The following is a 14,190-nucleotide window of genomic DNA, read 5'->3' on the forward strand; positions in this document are numbered from 1 at the left end:
ATGTTTTCCAACAAAATCTCCATAGTTCCAATTTTTAGAATGTTATTTTTACACAAAAAAATAGGTTGCCAGGCAATGAAATATACGCCCACAGCAGTTAAATCGTCCGATAAGGGTTCTACAAACTGAAACAAGGGCCTTAAAATTAACTCTGGAAGTAATTTACAGAAAATTTTGAAATTGGACAGGATTTTTCGTTTTACTAATTTAAATACATGTAATGCATATAAATTTCATACAGATCGGCAGATAACTTTTGGTGTTAGAGCAACTTGGGAGGAAACTGGAAGACCCAGAAAAAACCCATGGTTGGACTGGCGACAGATACAAATGGCTAGATTGGAATACAGCAATTATGTGTATCATATTCATGTTTAAAGTACAGATGTAACGTCATCCTCTGCTTTTGGCGTACCATTATTTCAAATATAAATGGTAGGGCAATGTGCCAAGCGTACATTATTTATACTAGTTGAAATATTGGACCCGCATGACGTATTTCATTAAAATGAACATGCTGGATAGTGTCTGTATTTTAAGTTGTTTAATTGTCTCGTGCAAGACATTGCGTAATATATAGATACTAGCAGGATATCCGGCTTCGCTCGGGGATCATAACTCCGAAACCGTAAGTGGTAGACTAACGCCACCTGGCCTATGTTACTCCCTGGTCCGAGCTACCCCTATACCCCAAATTTCAGACTCAGGGCAGACCTAGTGTAGCCGCCAACCCCGAATAGACCGGCTTCGTTCGAGGGTCATAACTCCGAAACCGGAAGTGGTAGACTAACGCCACCTGTCCTATGTTACTCCCCGGTCCGAGCTACCCCTATACCCCAAATTTCAGACTCGGGGCAGACGTAGTGTAGCCAACAACCCCGAACAGACCGACTTCGCTCGGGGGTCATAACTCCGACTCGGGGGTCATAACTCCGAAACCGGAAGTGGTAGACTAACGCCACCTGACCTATGTTACTCCCTGGTCCGAGCTACCCCTATACCCCAAATTTCAGACTTGGGGCAGACCTAGTGTAGTCGCCAACCCCGAACAGACAGACAGACAAACGACAGTCACAAATATATATATAGATAGATAGCCCTCGTACAAAATCTATATATTACTCGACCATTAAACTACACATAATGAATCTATGACATTAAATCGAGGCTCCAGCAATAAGGTGTCATGTTTTAGTGAATCTATGACATTGGGGGCCCAAGCGATTAGCTATTTCACCGAATAAATTGACAAAAAGCCCTACCCAGCAGAACGTTAACTTGCATTCCAAATTTCTCCATTAATCCCCCTCCTGCTCATAGCCCCAAATCAACATTTTCTTTATTTAAATCTTGATGCAAACTACAATATTGTGAAAGATGAATCTCTAATGGTTCAATTCTGTTCAGTATTAGATATAAATGAAATGAAATGGAGTTTAACGTCCCACTGTTCTGCTCCAAACTGGGCTAATGAAGACAGGCATACGCCATACAGTGTGCTATGAGGGAAATTTTGCCCGGACAGCGACACTACGGCCTACTCTTATATCGAATTCCAATTGTCAAGGGATCTTTTAAGTGCACACGACTAGACAGCTGTCCTTGTCAGGCCCTACGTCCTGCATCACCGACAAGGGGGATATTGGTATTTTGATTTTTTCTTTCTTACATAATCAATCTGAATACATATTAGACATGAGAAATTTCATATTTTATCGACAAATACGAATGGTGCATCAGGATTTTAAGAAATCAAAATGCGTCTTGTTTGTATAAATTAGTAATAGAGAGAGAGGGAGAAATGGGGTTTAACGTCCACTCGACACAAACTAGGTCATTTCGGGACTAACATATGGTTTAATTTTATTTCAATAATTCGCTTGCGCGTATGGGTCTATAGCAGTGGGAGGAAACCTAAGGACCCGGAGAAAACCCACGTGGTTGGACAGACGACTCTACTCCTTGTCACATACAACCAGGGAATCGAAACCATGCCAGTTGAATTTAGTAATAGAGATGGTAAGCATTTCCAACTTTTAAATAAATGAAGAAATAAAACATGTGAAGATTTACATATAGTTTTTTTATTTCATGTCTTTTACAGCACTGGATTGTAAACAATAATATATATATATACATAATAAATAAACGTAATATACATCAACACAAAATCAGGCACAAAAAATACACAGCGTAGAATTTGTTGCTATTTTAAGCAAGAAGGTAAAATATGTTGAACAAAGTATGTGGGCCTGTTAACAATCGTTCAGTCACATCGCTTTTCACTAAAAGATCCATACAGAAATTTAAACTCAATCAAGGGTCTTTCAAGGCCTGTCCTGATATTTTATAGGCCTAGTTCAAAAAGCAAGGCATACTAGTAGATTTTATTAACAGAAATCCAAAAGTGTCTGCAGGACTTTTGAAATTTTCAGACGACCATCACTACCACAAACCCTTGATAAGGGGGAATTGGCTGTAAAATCTCATCCCCACCAATTAAATGACCATTTCAATCATCTTCTACTTTTCAGGACTAAGTTGTATCCCATTCAGAATATTGTTTTACTAGATACACAAATATACACAAGTCTGAATATCTCCATTCTCACTTGGCTATATTCTAAAGATATAATTGTTCGTAAAATAAAAATGCTCCAACATAACTAGGATACAGTCTAAAGAACCAAGAAACCCACGAGAATGACTGGTATAATTGTTCTGTTTGTTTATTTCTTCCCCTGTGAAGCTATTTCTAGATTTGTGACTGTCTCATCCCATTTGACAAACTGTTTTGACAGTAGAGTTACCTACATCTGGGTTAAGGAAATTAGAGCAAACTTACAAGTTTATGTACTGATATAAGGTTCAGAGAGAGAGAGAGAAATGGGGTTTAACATCCACTCAACACAGACTAGGTCATTTCGGGACTAACATATGGTTTAATTTTATTTCAATAATTTGCTTGCGCGTAGGGGTCTTTAGCAGTGGGAGGAAACCGGAGGACCCAGAGAAAACCCATGCGGTTGGACCCTACTCCTTGTCACGTACAACCAGGGATTCGAAACTATGCCAGTTGACTCAATGACAGGCTTTATGAAACAGCGCGCATGCACTAACCATTTGGCCATCCAAACCACCGATATAATGTTCAGGTGTTAATAAGCCAGGGTTGTTGTTAGTGGGTGGATAAAACACTATACGTTGGTGGAGGGGGAGACTTGTCATTATGATTGGAAATGATATGGGGGTTTAATTGCCTACTTTTCTCAACAACACAGTGTGCTATGAGGTAAAATTGGACAGCGGCGCTTTGGCTTATACTAATTCCAAATGTCAAGGGATTTTTTATGAGCATGTACCAAAGTGCATACAGGGCTTCAATTGTTTGTCCCATTCGAACATATAGACACTGTTCTTGTAAGGCTCTCTGTCCTGCACCCATGTAAAATTCCACAAAAACCTTGATCCACCTTGAGACCTGGTTATTGAAACAGCACCTTAAACACTGAGCCATTGGATAACACACTTTACCCAGTTTGATTCATGTTAGGTGGATAAAACAATTTACCCAGTTTGAGTCAAGTTTATCAGGTGGACAACTCTCTTTACCCAGTTTGAGTCATTTTGTTTGGGTGGATCACTACTCTTTATGCCATGCTTGTCAGCAGGATAAAATTTCTCCAATCAAACCAGTCATGTTTGGCAAGACAAATAAAATTCTCCACCCAATTTCAAGAATGGTTGTTGGGTGGATAAAAACTGGATTGTTATTGATGTCAAAGTTTTTGTGTTGTTTATATGAAGGATACAATGGTATTGTAGGAATCTAATAATTTCTGTACATCTTCTGTTACTAATGCAGCTTGATCCTAAAAAATACAAAACATAGAGATTTAAAGTCCACTCGCTCATAAACTAGGTCATGGTGGGACCATAGGCGTACGAGCTGGGGGGGCTGGGGGGCGGCCGCCCCCCCATTTTGGGCTCCAAATGCTGGGAAAATTTGGGCACACAATTGTACTTTGTAAAAGTTGTATAAAAGAATATTGTGTTCTTGAATGTGTCCAACAGCGAATTTAAATTCAGAGTGTCTATAGTTAGGCAATTAAATAGAAATCTTAAGACTCGTACCCTCTATTGTTTGGAGTACAGTAAGCCACTAATTACAGTTACATAAACAACTGTTTTTAGTTGTGTATATTACAAGTAAATAAAATTTAGTTCTCTTTTATTGATGATTTAGAAATTAAGAACTTATTCATCGCAAAAGAGGTATTATTATTATTATGTAACATACTAAGAACCTAACTACATTTTTGGGGCACCAACCACCACCCCCAGTCAAAAATTTCCCCGTACGTCTATGGGTAGGACTAACATATGGTATGAAATTCAATAATTCACTTGAATGTGGAGGTCTTTAGCATTGAAAGGGAACCAGAAGATCAGGAAAAACACCAATGTGGTTTGGTAAGCGACCCTACTCTTTGTCACATGACAAAAGCCTGGGAAAAAAAAAACCCTCAACACTTGACTCTATGACAGATATTATTATTTGAGGTGCAGATGTAAGACTACTTGGTCACCCAACCCTAAAAGTAAACAAATCAAGTTTTGATAGTGTCAATGTAATGCTGCACTTGTGAAATCAAGATTCATCAAAAAAATGCCTAGTTTCTGCTACCATGTAGTTTAAGAAACACCGTTTAGTTTTGACATTGGTTGTCTAGTTTATGACCATTTAGTTTAGTTTTGATATTGGTCGTCTGGTTTATGACCATTTAGTTTCATAAACTAGAAAACCGATGTCAAAACTAAACAGTGTTTCTTAAACTACACGTAGCACAAACTGGATGTTTTTTGATGAATCTTGACGACGGCATTTAACACTTTCTGGATGGCAATCTATTAACTGGATACGAGTATTAGATTCTAGATTGTAAGCTCAGTTTCTTTCCTTTTTTCATCAAATCTGAATGATACCCGTCCCTAGTGTATGTTTTTGATTGGTTTGTAGAAACAACCTATGTGATCAATGAAATCGTCAAGGGCAGATAATTTGAATTCGTGAATATTCCGTGAATAGACCTAGGGGTTTGCGAAGTAAAACGGAAGGATATCACCGGAGATACCGAGGATGGGGAAACCTCAATATGTTTCAAAAGATTAAGTTGAAGTTGGCTTATTTTTGTAAATTAAGATGTTACACTGGCCCCTAAAAATTGTTTTATTTAAGTACCTGTTGGTTTATGTGAATTTGACTCAATTCATGAAGTTTACTGGAAAATTTAGGAACAGCTGAAATTATAAACAAATATTTTCTTTAAATTACATTACTCCATTATACAAGTGTAATACAGAATGGATTTCATTATTTAAAATGGAGGTCACTCTTATACCAAAACCTGCTGTAGTGAAACCTTATTCTGTTCCAGCTGACAGTGACCTCAGGCTTCCTAAAAGGAGAGTCATAACAATTTTTAAGGGGTAAATATTATGAAAACAGATTTAATTTTCTTTTCAGACCTGCAGGTGTTGCCCTTGACAAGATTTTTAAACCACTGCATACTCTGCTTACAAGGGGATTTAAACCTGGGGCATTCTAGATACGTGTGACCACCGTATTCTTCTATCTTAACAATCAGATTCCTGTATTTATTATTCCGGGGCATTTAAATTCTGTGTTCTATGAGATCATAATGGGAAATTCTAGTGTACAGTCCTGTATTCTAATAGTAAGTGCAGGAGGACCGCACTACACATAAAACAAAAATCTACAAGATAGACCTGCGGACAATACAGAAAATAGACATTGCACCAAATAAACAAATATCAAATCAAATGAATGGATCCGTGGGCCAGCCGTAAGCATCCACTGCGCTGTACAGTCCCGGGCCTGTAGTGACACAGACTTCACTCAAATTTGAAAACAATCAGGAATACAAAAAAGACGTAACAACAGAAATAATGCGACCAATCTTGACAGTGGTCGTCTCCTCAATGGCGATAGTCTGCCAGTTGACGTCAAGAGCTAGAACGTCAAACAATTTTAACAATAATCCGGATAGAATCTCGGAAAACGCTAAAATAATAAGTGTAGTGAGCAAACAGGAGCAAAACCCGACAACAAGAACATTCTGCAGTGCGAAGGGTTAAAATTTATGGGCACTGCAAAGTGAAAAGATTGTTTTGTCTGTTGAAGTTTGCGGCAGGAATAACTAATAATGTACAAGTTACCTTTAATATGTTCACTGTGTATCATTTCTTCTAGTTGTTGCATGGTATCAAGTCTAGCTGCTTGTTGTTTCAAAAACTCTTCTTCTACAACAATAATCACACACAATTAACTCAGTTATTTTCTTACCTTACATGTGATCTATGACTCAAGGCAAGTTTAAAGATCCCGAGAAAGTATTTACATATTGTTATTTCTAATAAAAGAATGACATATTTGATACATTCTTACAAGAAAAATACTGGATTCCTGAACCACACCCATTGGGCACCCACAAAACAAAAATGTATAGAAAGCCTGCCTGCTTGAGTGATGTTAGGAGCACTTCTTTTTAGTGCAAATACATGTATATCATCAAATCACAGTTTGTATGTGGGAAGATATTTTCTATCAAAATCACATTTTCAGCATGCGTGTTACAAAATGTTCCAGATTCTTCTACAACAATAATAACACACAATTAATATAAGATACAAGTTTAAAGATCTCAAGAAAGTATTTATAATGTAAACAGAAAAATGTTAGAAAATTTTCCAGATTCAGCCAGTAATTCTGTCAATTTGAAACATTCCTAAGGGACAATCGAATACTCCTCAGACATTTTTTTTATTCCCTGGCTTTTAAATCCCAGGTTCGAATATACCGGTCACATTACCTGCTAGAACTGTGTCAGTTTTCGCTGATTCCGATAGAGTTATCTCGTCCGAGTAGGCTGGATCTAAACACATCTTTAAATCACCAACTATAAACAAAATATAATAATCTTATCATACATAAAGATAGGTTGCCAGACAACAAAACATAACAATCTTATCATACTTAAAGATAGGTTGCCAGACAACAAAACATAGTAAACTTAAACATACATTATGCAAGAGCTAAACATGTACATTCCATCAATGGCTAGGCCCTAAGTACATGTAACTGGATGGTCTGATCAAGTAAAATTGAAATATTGTTGTTCTAGCCAGCAAAGATACGGCCAAAGACCACTGCACACAAGTGTATAACTCCATTTCAATCTCTCTTTTGATCTTGATGTACATGAGACAAATACAGAGAAATGAAATGAAATGAAATGGGGTTTAACGTCCTACTGTTCTGCTCCTATACTGGGCTAATGAAGACGGGCATACGCCATACAGTGTGCTATGAGGGAAATTTTGCCTGGGCAGCGGCACTATCGCCTACTCTTATATTGAATTCCAACTGCCAAGGGATCTTTTACGTGCATTCCAATGTATACACAGGACCTTGGTTTTTCGTATCATCCGAAGGACCAGACAGCTGTCCTTGTCATGCCCTCCGTTCTGCACCACGTCGGAAAATCCAGATGAACTTTCTCGGCCAATGCAGGGATCGAACACCCGACCTCCAGGCTAGCGAGCCAGCGTCTTAACCACCTAGCCACCGTGGCTCCCCGGAGTGTTTAACAGTGGGAATTATACATTTATTGAGAGAGCGAGTGAGTGAGAGAGAGGTGACATAACCTGTTTATTTACCTTTACTGAATGTTTTAGGTATTCTCTTTTTGCCCGTAATGGCCGCTGATAATTTATTATTTATTTCAACTAGACTCTCAATACACTGAAAACATAAATAAATATAAAATCATCGATATCCCACGCTTCTACAACTAAACTTATTCTTCAAATCATCAATACTTCAATTGATTTTAACATCATTTTATGGTTTGGATTATCTACGCTTCTTCTTACCAATCTGATTACAATACAGATCTTCATTTCGATGGCCTACACTACATGAAGATCTGACCAGTTGGAGTGGGAGGTCATGTCAGGGGTCATACACACGGCTTTTGACCCTACGACGCCAGACATTGATTAATCAATCAGCGTTGACATTTCTAGGGGTTTATCCACAGTTCTGTGCAGAGTATGGCAAGAACTCACCGTAACAGACAGTTTCATTGGCTAATTCCTAACTCTTCCAGATCCTAGTGTTGTGAAGAGAAGTAAAACAAAATTTTGAACTATAAAAAATGAAACGAAATAGGATCTTTGTTTTAATCACATTGGCTTCTGAATGATGGCTGATCAACAGTATTGTGTTATGGACAAGGCTGCTGTTTTATAAACAGATCTAATGACGGCTAATCAACAGTATTGTGTTATGGAGGAGCCTGAAGTTGGTTCATGGATGGATCTAATATATAATTCAGTATAGCTGCCGATTGAAAAGTCTAGTGTTATGCACCCAGCACGAGGCTGTAGTTGGTTCATGAATAGATCTCATCTATATTTCAGAATAGCTGCCGATCGACATGTCTAGTGTTATGCACGTAGCACGAGACTGTAGTTGCAGGTTCATGAATAGATCTGTGGACAAGATTTTGGTGTGATTAGAAAAGTTGAGTTTTCATGGTCCATTTACGCCATACAGTATGGTCGCGGCACAATGATAAAACTTGCAAGGTGTTAACTAAAAGTCCAGTAAAAGTAAAGGGATAAAAACGACAGCCGTGTTATGTAATGAAATCCGATTGATATAACTGTCGAAACGTCCTACTGTTTTTCTCCAAACTGGGCTAATGAAGACGGGCATACGCCATACAGTGTTGTGCAATGAGGGAAATTTTGCCCGTACAGCGGCACTACGGCCTACTCTTATATCCAACTGTCAAGGGATCTTTTATGTGCACGCCAATGTGTACATGGGACCTCAGTTTTTCATCCCATCTGAACGACTAGACAGCTGTCCTTGTCAGGCCCTCCGTCCTGCATCACTGACAAGGGGGAACCATGCTGGAAAATTGGGATGAACTTTCTCGGCCAATGCAGGGATCGAACACCCGCCCTCCAGGCTAGTGAGCCAGCATCTTACCCACTTAGCCACCGTGATCCCCGCCTGTTTAAGGCCAACACGGTATATTGTTCTATCTTTTTACACCATCCGCTGTTCAAGAATTCAAGATAATAGTTTTATCGTCTCGTTGTTATAACAATAAAATCAATTTAAAGTTTTAGATTTGAAGAATAAAGTTCCCATCACTATGGATACTGACTGATCAACACTACTAGCGTTTCTAAAGATTACATGCCAGCAAGGTCAAGGGCATAGTTAGTTTATATATCAGTGTATTTGTGACATTCATGCCTCTACTTTATGATTTTAAATTAAAATATTAGTAAACTTCAATTGAAACAGTCTTAAAAGAAGATAAATTTAAATAGAATGTGACAACTAATAAATAAATTTACATTTTAAAAACGGAAAATGCATGCTTTAAAAAATATTCACTGCTTTACCGGACAATGTTTAGTTTCAACTGGATAAAACAATAAAACGATCAAGCATGCTTGAAAACATATTTGACAAAAAATTGAATGAAATGAAATGGAGTTTAATGTCCTACATCAGCTCCAACTGGGCTAATGTAGACTGGTATATGCGGCACAGTGTGCTAGGAGACATAAAAAAAGGTCTGGAATAAATGAGACTACAGCTGATGCAGCTTCGTATGTTCATCACTTAAATAAAGTGATAATTTTCGTGAATCTAAGATACTTAAACTACAGGTGAAGAACTAATTACTATGCCTATTGTACCTGAATTTATTTTGACTACAGGTGAATCATTAGGCCTATTGTACCTGAACTTATTGTAGCTACAGGTACATCACTAGGCCTAGCATACCTGAACTTATTGTGACTATAGGTGAATCACTACCAGGACTAATTGTGACTTTAGGTGAATCACTAATTATTAGGCCCGTCGTACATGAACATATTCTTAACTACAGGTGAATCACTAATTAATTGGCCTGTTATACCTACACTTTTTGTGAATTTTATAAAGAAAAACAACTTTCATGAAATAAATTACCTTTATATCACTCTCAGACACCTGTTAAAAAATAATATGTAAAATGAATTAAATGATAAAACATGCAGAAAATAAAAGAGCATTCAAACGATCAATTCATGACAAACCATGTTGTACTGTAAAACAAGGAATTTATGTAGGCATATTATAAATAGGAATTCTAATAGTACATGACTAAATATCAGCCACTAATGAATTAAACAGGCAATATGCAAGAGCTAAATCTTCCTATTGCAGGTTTTTTTTAGGCCTTAAATGTTATATAAATCATTAATTACACATTTATTAATATGACAAGACAATAATCAACTCTCGATGCCATCGGATATCTCCGACTTTAGGTAGATTAGAACGGGTCAGCCATTTAGTGATTTAATTTAAAAATGGAGAAGCGAGGCTAAGTCTCTAATAACAAGGACTGTGGTTACGATACTAAACAATTAATACACACATCTTGTCAAAACTACAAACAGAATATTTTGAGCTGTTTCATACCGACATTAAATTTCTTGTTTTACAGTAACCATTACAAACACATTTCATTAACAACATGGTATCAAATATGCAAAAATAATACAAAGATACGAATGACATTCAATTACAATCAGAAAGATTGATGCTATATCGCAGCCCTCATTATTCGGAAAAGGGGGTGGAGCTTATAATTGGCACTCAAGAGATCTAATATATTAGTTTGGCTTAAATTACATGTAACAGGAAAACCACTCCCTAACCCTAGCTCACGGCTGTCAATCAGAGGAAAAGTCGATGCTATATCGCAGACCTTATACGGAAAAGGGGTGGAGCTTATCATTTGCCATCAGGAGATCTAAACTAATGTATTAGTTAGGCATAAATTACATGTAAGAAGCATACCACTCCCTAACCCTAGCTCACAACTGTCAATCAATCTGTAATCATGAATATGTACACGGACCATGGGGAGCCAATCGCCACCCTACATGTACCTTTGAGGGATACGATATATAGCATCTATATCAGATGAAGGTGACATTCCAGCTTAATATTTCTAACAGGACAAAATATAAAATATAAATCAGTAACTTCTAGTCCAAAATACTGTTCAGGATATGAGAGAGAAAAATGGGGTTTAACGTCCACTCGACACAAACTAGGTCATTTTGGGACTAACATATGGTTTAACTTTATTTCCATAATTTGCTTGCGCGTAGGGGTCTTTAGCAGTTGGAGGAAACCGGAGGACCCTGTGAAAACCCACGAGGTTGGACAGGAGACCTTACTCCTTGTCACGTACAACCGGGGAATCGAAACCATGCCAGTTGACTCAATGACAGACTTTATGATACAGCGCACACATGCTAACCATTAGGCCCTCAACCCCACCTGTTCAGGATATACAGCAGGGTTATTCTAGTCCAAAATGTTGTTCTGGATCTCTGATTTTATACATCACAGTTATTTCTTTCCAGCATTAGTTCAGTTCATTTACCAATAATATCTTTTGTATTAACAACAATAAAGCTGTCTGTTATTATAATTATTATATAGCAATAAATTTCTTATTTTTTTACTTTGTTAAAAATTGTGTCAATTAATATCAAGAAGTTTGTTCCATTAAAAAAAATAGCATAAAGTGAAAGTCATGTGTTATGATTTTGAAACATTAATAGTTTCAGTCTCGAAAGGAAAAAATAAATTCCTATGATGATCAGTTTCAGGGACTGACATAAATTGGTCTGAATAGTGGGTCAGTCTTAATACTCTATGTACATGTATATTATTCACTACCTGTTTCTATAATATTTACTGCCTGTACATTGTATATTTAATGCACTGTATGTACATGTATGTATGTATAATATCCACTACCTGTTTGTATAATATTCACAGTATATATGTATATCATTCACCACCTGTTTGCTTATTATTCATTGCCTGTTCGTATATTCACACCCTTTTTGTATAATATTCACTATATGTTTGTATATTCTTCACAGTATGTTTGTATTTACGGGCCATTTACTATTATCTGTACTGTACTTAGTTAATCTGTATTTTTCATTAAAACCTTTTCAAACCATTATATTACTATCATTAACAAATTTATAATCTTTAAATAGACCTCCTCCTCGATTGCTTGCCATGCAAATCAGAAAGAGACGTGTTGACTGGAATTTAATCTACAGACATGCATGTTGGGCGGAAGAAATCTTAAGAGTACAGGTAAATAACAAACAGCAGAATAATGATAGAGTCAGAAATCAGAAAGTATCGTAATACAATTACCTCATGACCAATAACATTTGCATTAATTTAAAATATAAACTTTGAGTAAATCAAAGTAATTTGTTCACTCTTCAAATATCAAAGGTTCTGTCCAAAATATACATTATTTATTGCTTTACATTGCCTAAATATAAATCTAAGTTATGTCCCCCTTGGCGTAAGTTTCATGATCATTTCTTTATGTATAAATATTTGGAGCTGAATCTATTTGAATACCAGACTAGGCCTATTTATTTACATGTATATTTGACATTCAGTTTGTATGAATCCACATACATTTAAATAGTGAATGGTTTAAATAGTACCAAGTATAACAATATCCTGAATAGTAAAATCTCATTTGTTCGCTTGTTAGACTTAATGACAGCGGGCTGCATGGGATTATCATCCGTACTCATGAAAAAAGGCAACAAATTACATGTAGATTAATAGAATATTGTGTTATATTTCATAGAGAAATATGGTTCGGAACGGGTGAGAGGTATTACCCAAAAAATTCTTGAATGCTGTTAAGAAGGGCTGTGGTGATTGGATTTAGTGGAGGTCAAAAAGACAATCTTCGAGTTCGAAACAAAATTCCAAATGGGACTGACTCATTTAGTCATTGATTAGTCACCATCTATCCATTGCAATGATCCACAAAGTTCCATTATCACGGTCAATCATTTGATTATTAACAATCATTTTATAAAAATAACATCCATTGTTTACATGTAATAATAATAAATTATTTCTCATAAACTTCAGTTTTAATTGTCAAAAAAATCAATTGAATGACTAGCACAAGGTCTGGCTTGTGTGTTTTCTAGGCTTGACTGCACAGCAGTTATATCCCCGCATTAGTGTAGATCTATAGTGCTTATTTTACCTTTGGATACAGTGCATCTTTTTCTGCACAACCGAAAACAATTTGTTCTAAGCCTTCAATTCTTTTTTCCAAAACGTCAAGCTGTTCAGAGTCTGCCATTTTGGGATAAGATTCACGTGATGCAACACTGTCAAATGAAATCAGAAAATAATTATTTTTTTTCAAATTACATAAATTTAAAGAACACATATTTTTAGATGACTATGGGGTCATAATTTATTTACACCGCGTTAACAAGTAATTTATTCGAATAATTAAAGGTTATAAAAATTACTAATACGGTGCATCACGATGAAACAGGTGCGTGTAGTCCTGACTGTCATGACATAGTTTGTAAATATTCGCTAGGCTGCTAATATCACAGTAAGGGATGACATCGGTGCGGGTTATTAACCCTTTTCCTTCTGCAAATAAAATCCTAGAGCATTTTTTTGAAGTATTAGAAAAATAAATAAAAATGTTTAAAGTATATTTGGATAAAAGATATTTCCTATTTCGGGTAAATGGGTATATATATAAAATGAGTAAAAGGCACCATTCTTCCCAGGCCAGTTTTACGCCACTACAGCCACAGGTGGTTTTTATCGACCACTGATTACCCAAAGTGATTTGCATTCAATCAAATTTTCATCTTTAACGTCCATCTAATTCAAATTGGTTACCCTAATCAACGAATTTACCGATTTCCGAAGCGATTACATCAAATCGCCAAATCACTTCAGGGTGCGATTTGGCGATTTGATCGGGTGATCACGTACGTGTTTTTTTCAACTGTGTCCAGCCACAACAATTGTTTACAGCTAATCGGAGCATTTAACGAACTCGCCAAAGAACTTTAAAATCGACTATACTGTCACATGACATCTCCACTATATTCAAATCGATTTGGCAAGTCGATAAACTACTACTTGTTAGTTGTGTTTTACGTCCGCTTCCACCGAGGTGATATCGCAGACAATTACATGTTATG

At 36.6% G+C, this 14,190-nt stretch overlaps 1 protein-coding gene across 2 annotated transcripts; it reads right to left on the bottom strand.

Moving 5' to 3' along the window:
• Positions 1-2,064: 2,064 nt before the first annotated feature.
• LOC126818816 (dynactin subunit 3) lies at positions 2,065-13,347 on the bottom strand. 2 transcript variants are annotated; one of them, XM_050546412.2, is made up of 8 exons: positions 13,221-13,347; positions 10,085-10,105; positions 7,741-7,825; positions 6,894-6,980; positions 6,241-6,324; positions 5,243-5,301; positions 3,813-3,872; positions 2,065-2,810 (listed from the first exon to the last, which is right to left on the bottom strand). In XM_050546412.2, the coding sequence occupies exons 1-8, from the start codon at positions 13,317-13,319 to the stop codon at positions 2,730-2,732; spliced, it is 576 nt and encodes a 191-aa protein (XP_050402369.1). In that variant the 5' UTR covers positions 13,320-13,347; the 3' UTR covers positions 2,065-2,729. The 2 variants fall into 2 exon arrangements, with proteins under 2 accessions (XP_050402369.1, XP_050402370.1); XM_050546413.2 differs by lacking the exon at positions 10,085-10,105.
• Positions 13,348-14,190: the final 843 nt, after the last annotated feature.

Source organism: Patella vulgata, chromosome 4 (assembly GCF_932274485.2).
Source record: "Patella vulgata chromosome 4, xgPatVulg1.2, whole genome shotgun sequence".
NCBI lineage: Eukaryota > Metazoa > Mollusca > Gastropoda > Patellidae > Patella > Patella vulgata.

Excerpts from the sequence above, each read along its gene's own strand:
- LOC126818816 (XM_050546412.2), bottom strand. The coding sequence starts at position 13,319 with ATGGCAGACTCTGAACAGCTTGACGTTTTGGAAAAAAGAATTGAAGGC. Across the intron at positions 10,106-13,220 it reads AAGATGCACTGTATCCAAAG|GTGTCTGAGAGTGATATAAA; the intron begins GTAAAATAAGCA and ends ATTTTTTAACAG. Across the intron at positions 7,826-10,084 it reads TGTCTGAGAGTGATATAAAG|TGTATTGAGAGTCTAGTTGA; the intron begins GTAATTTATTTC and ends TTATGTTTTCAG.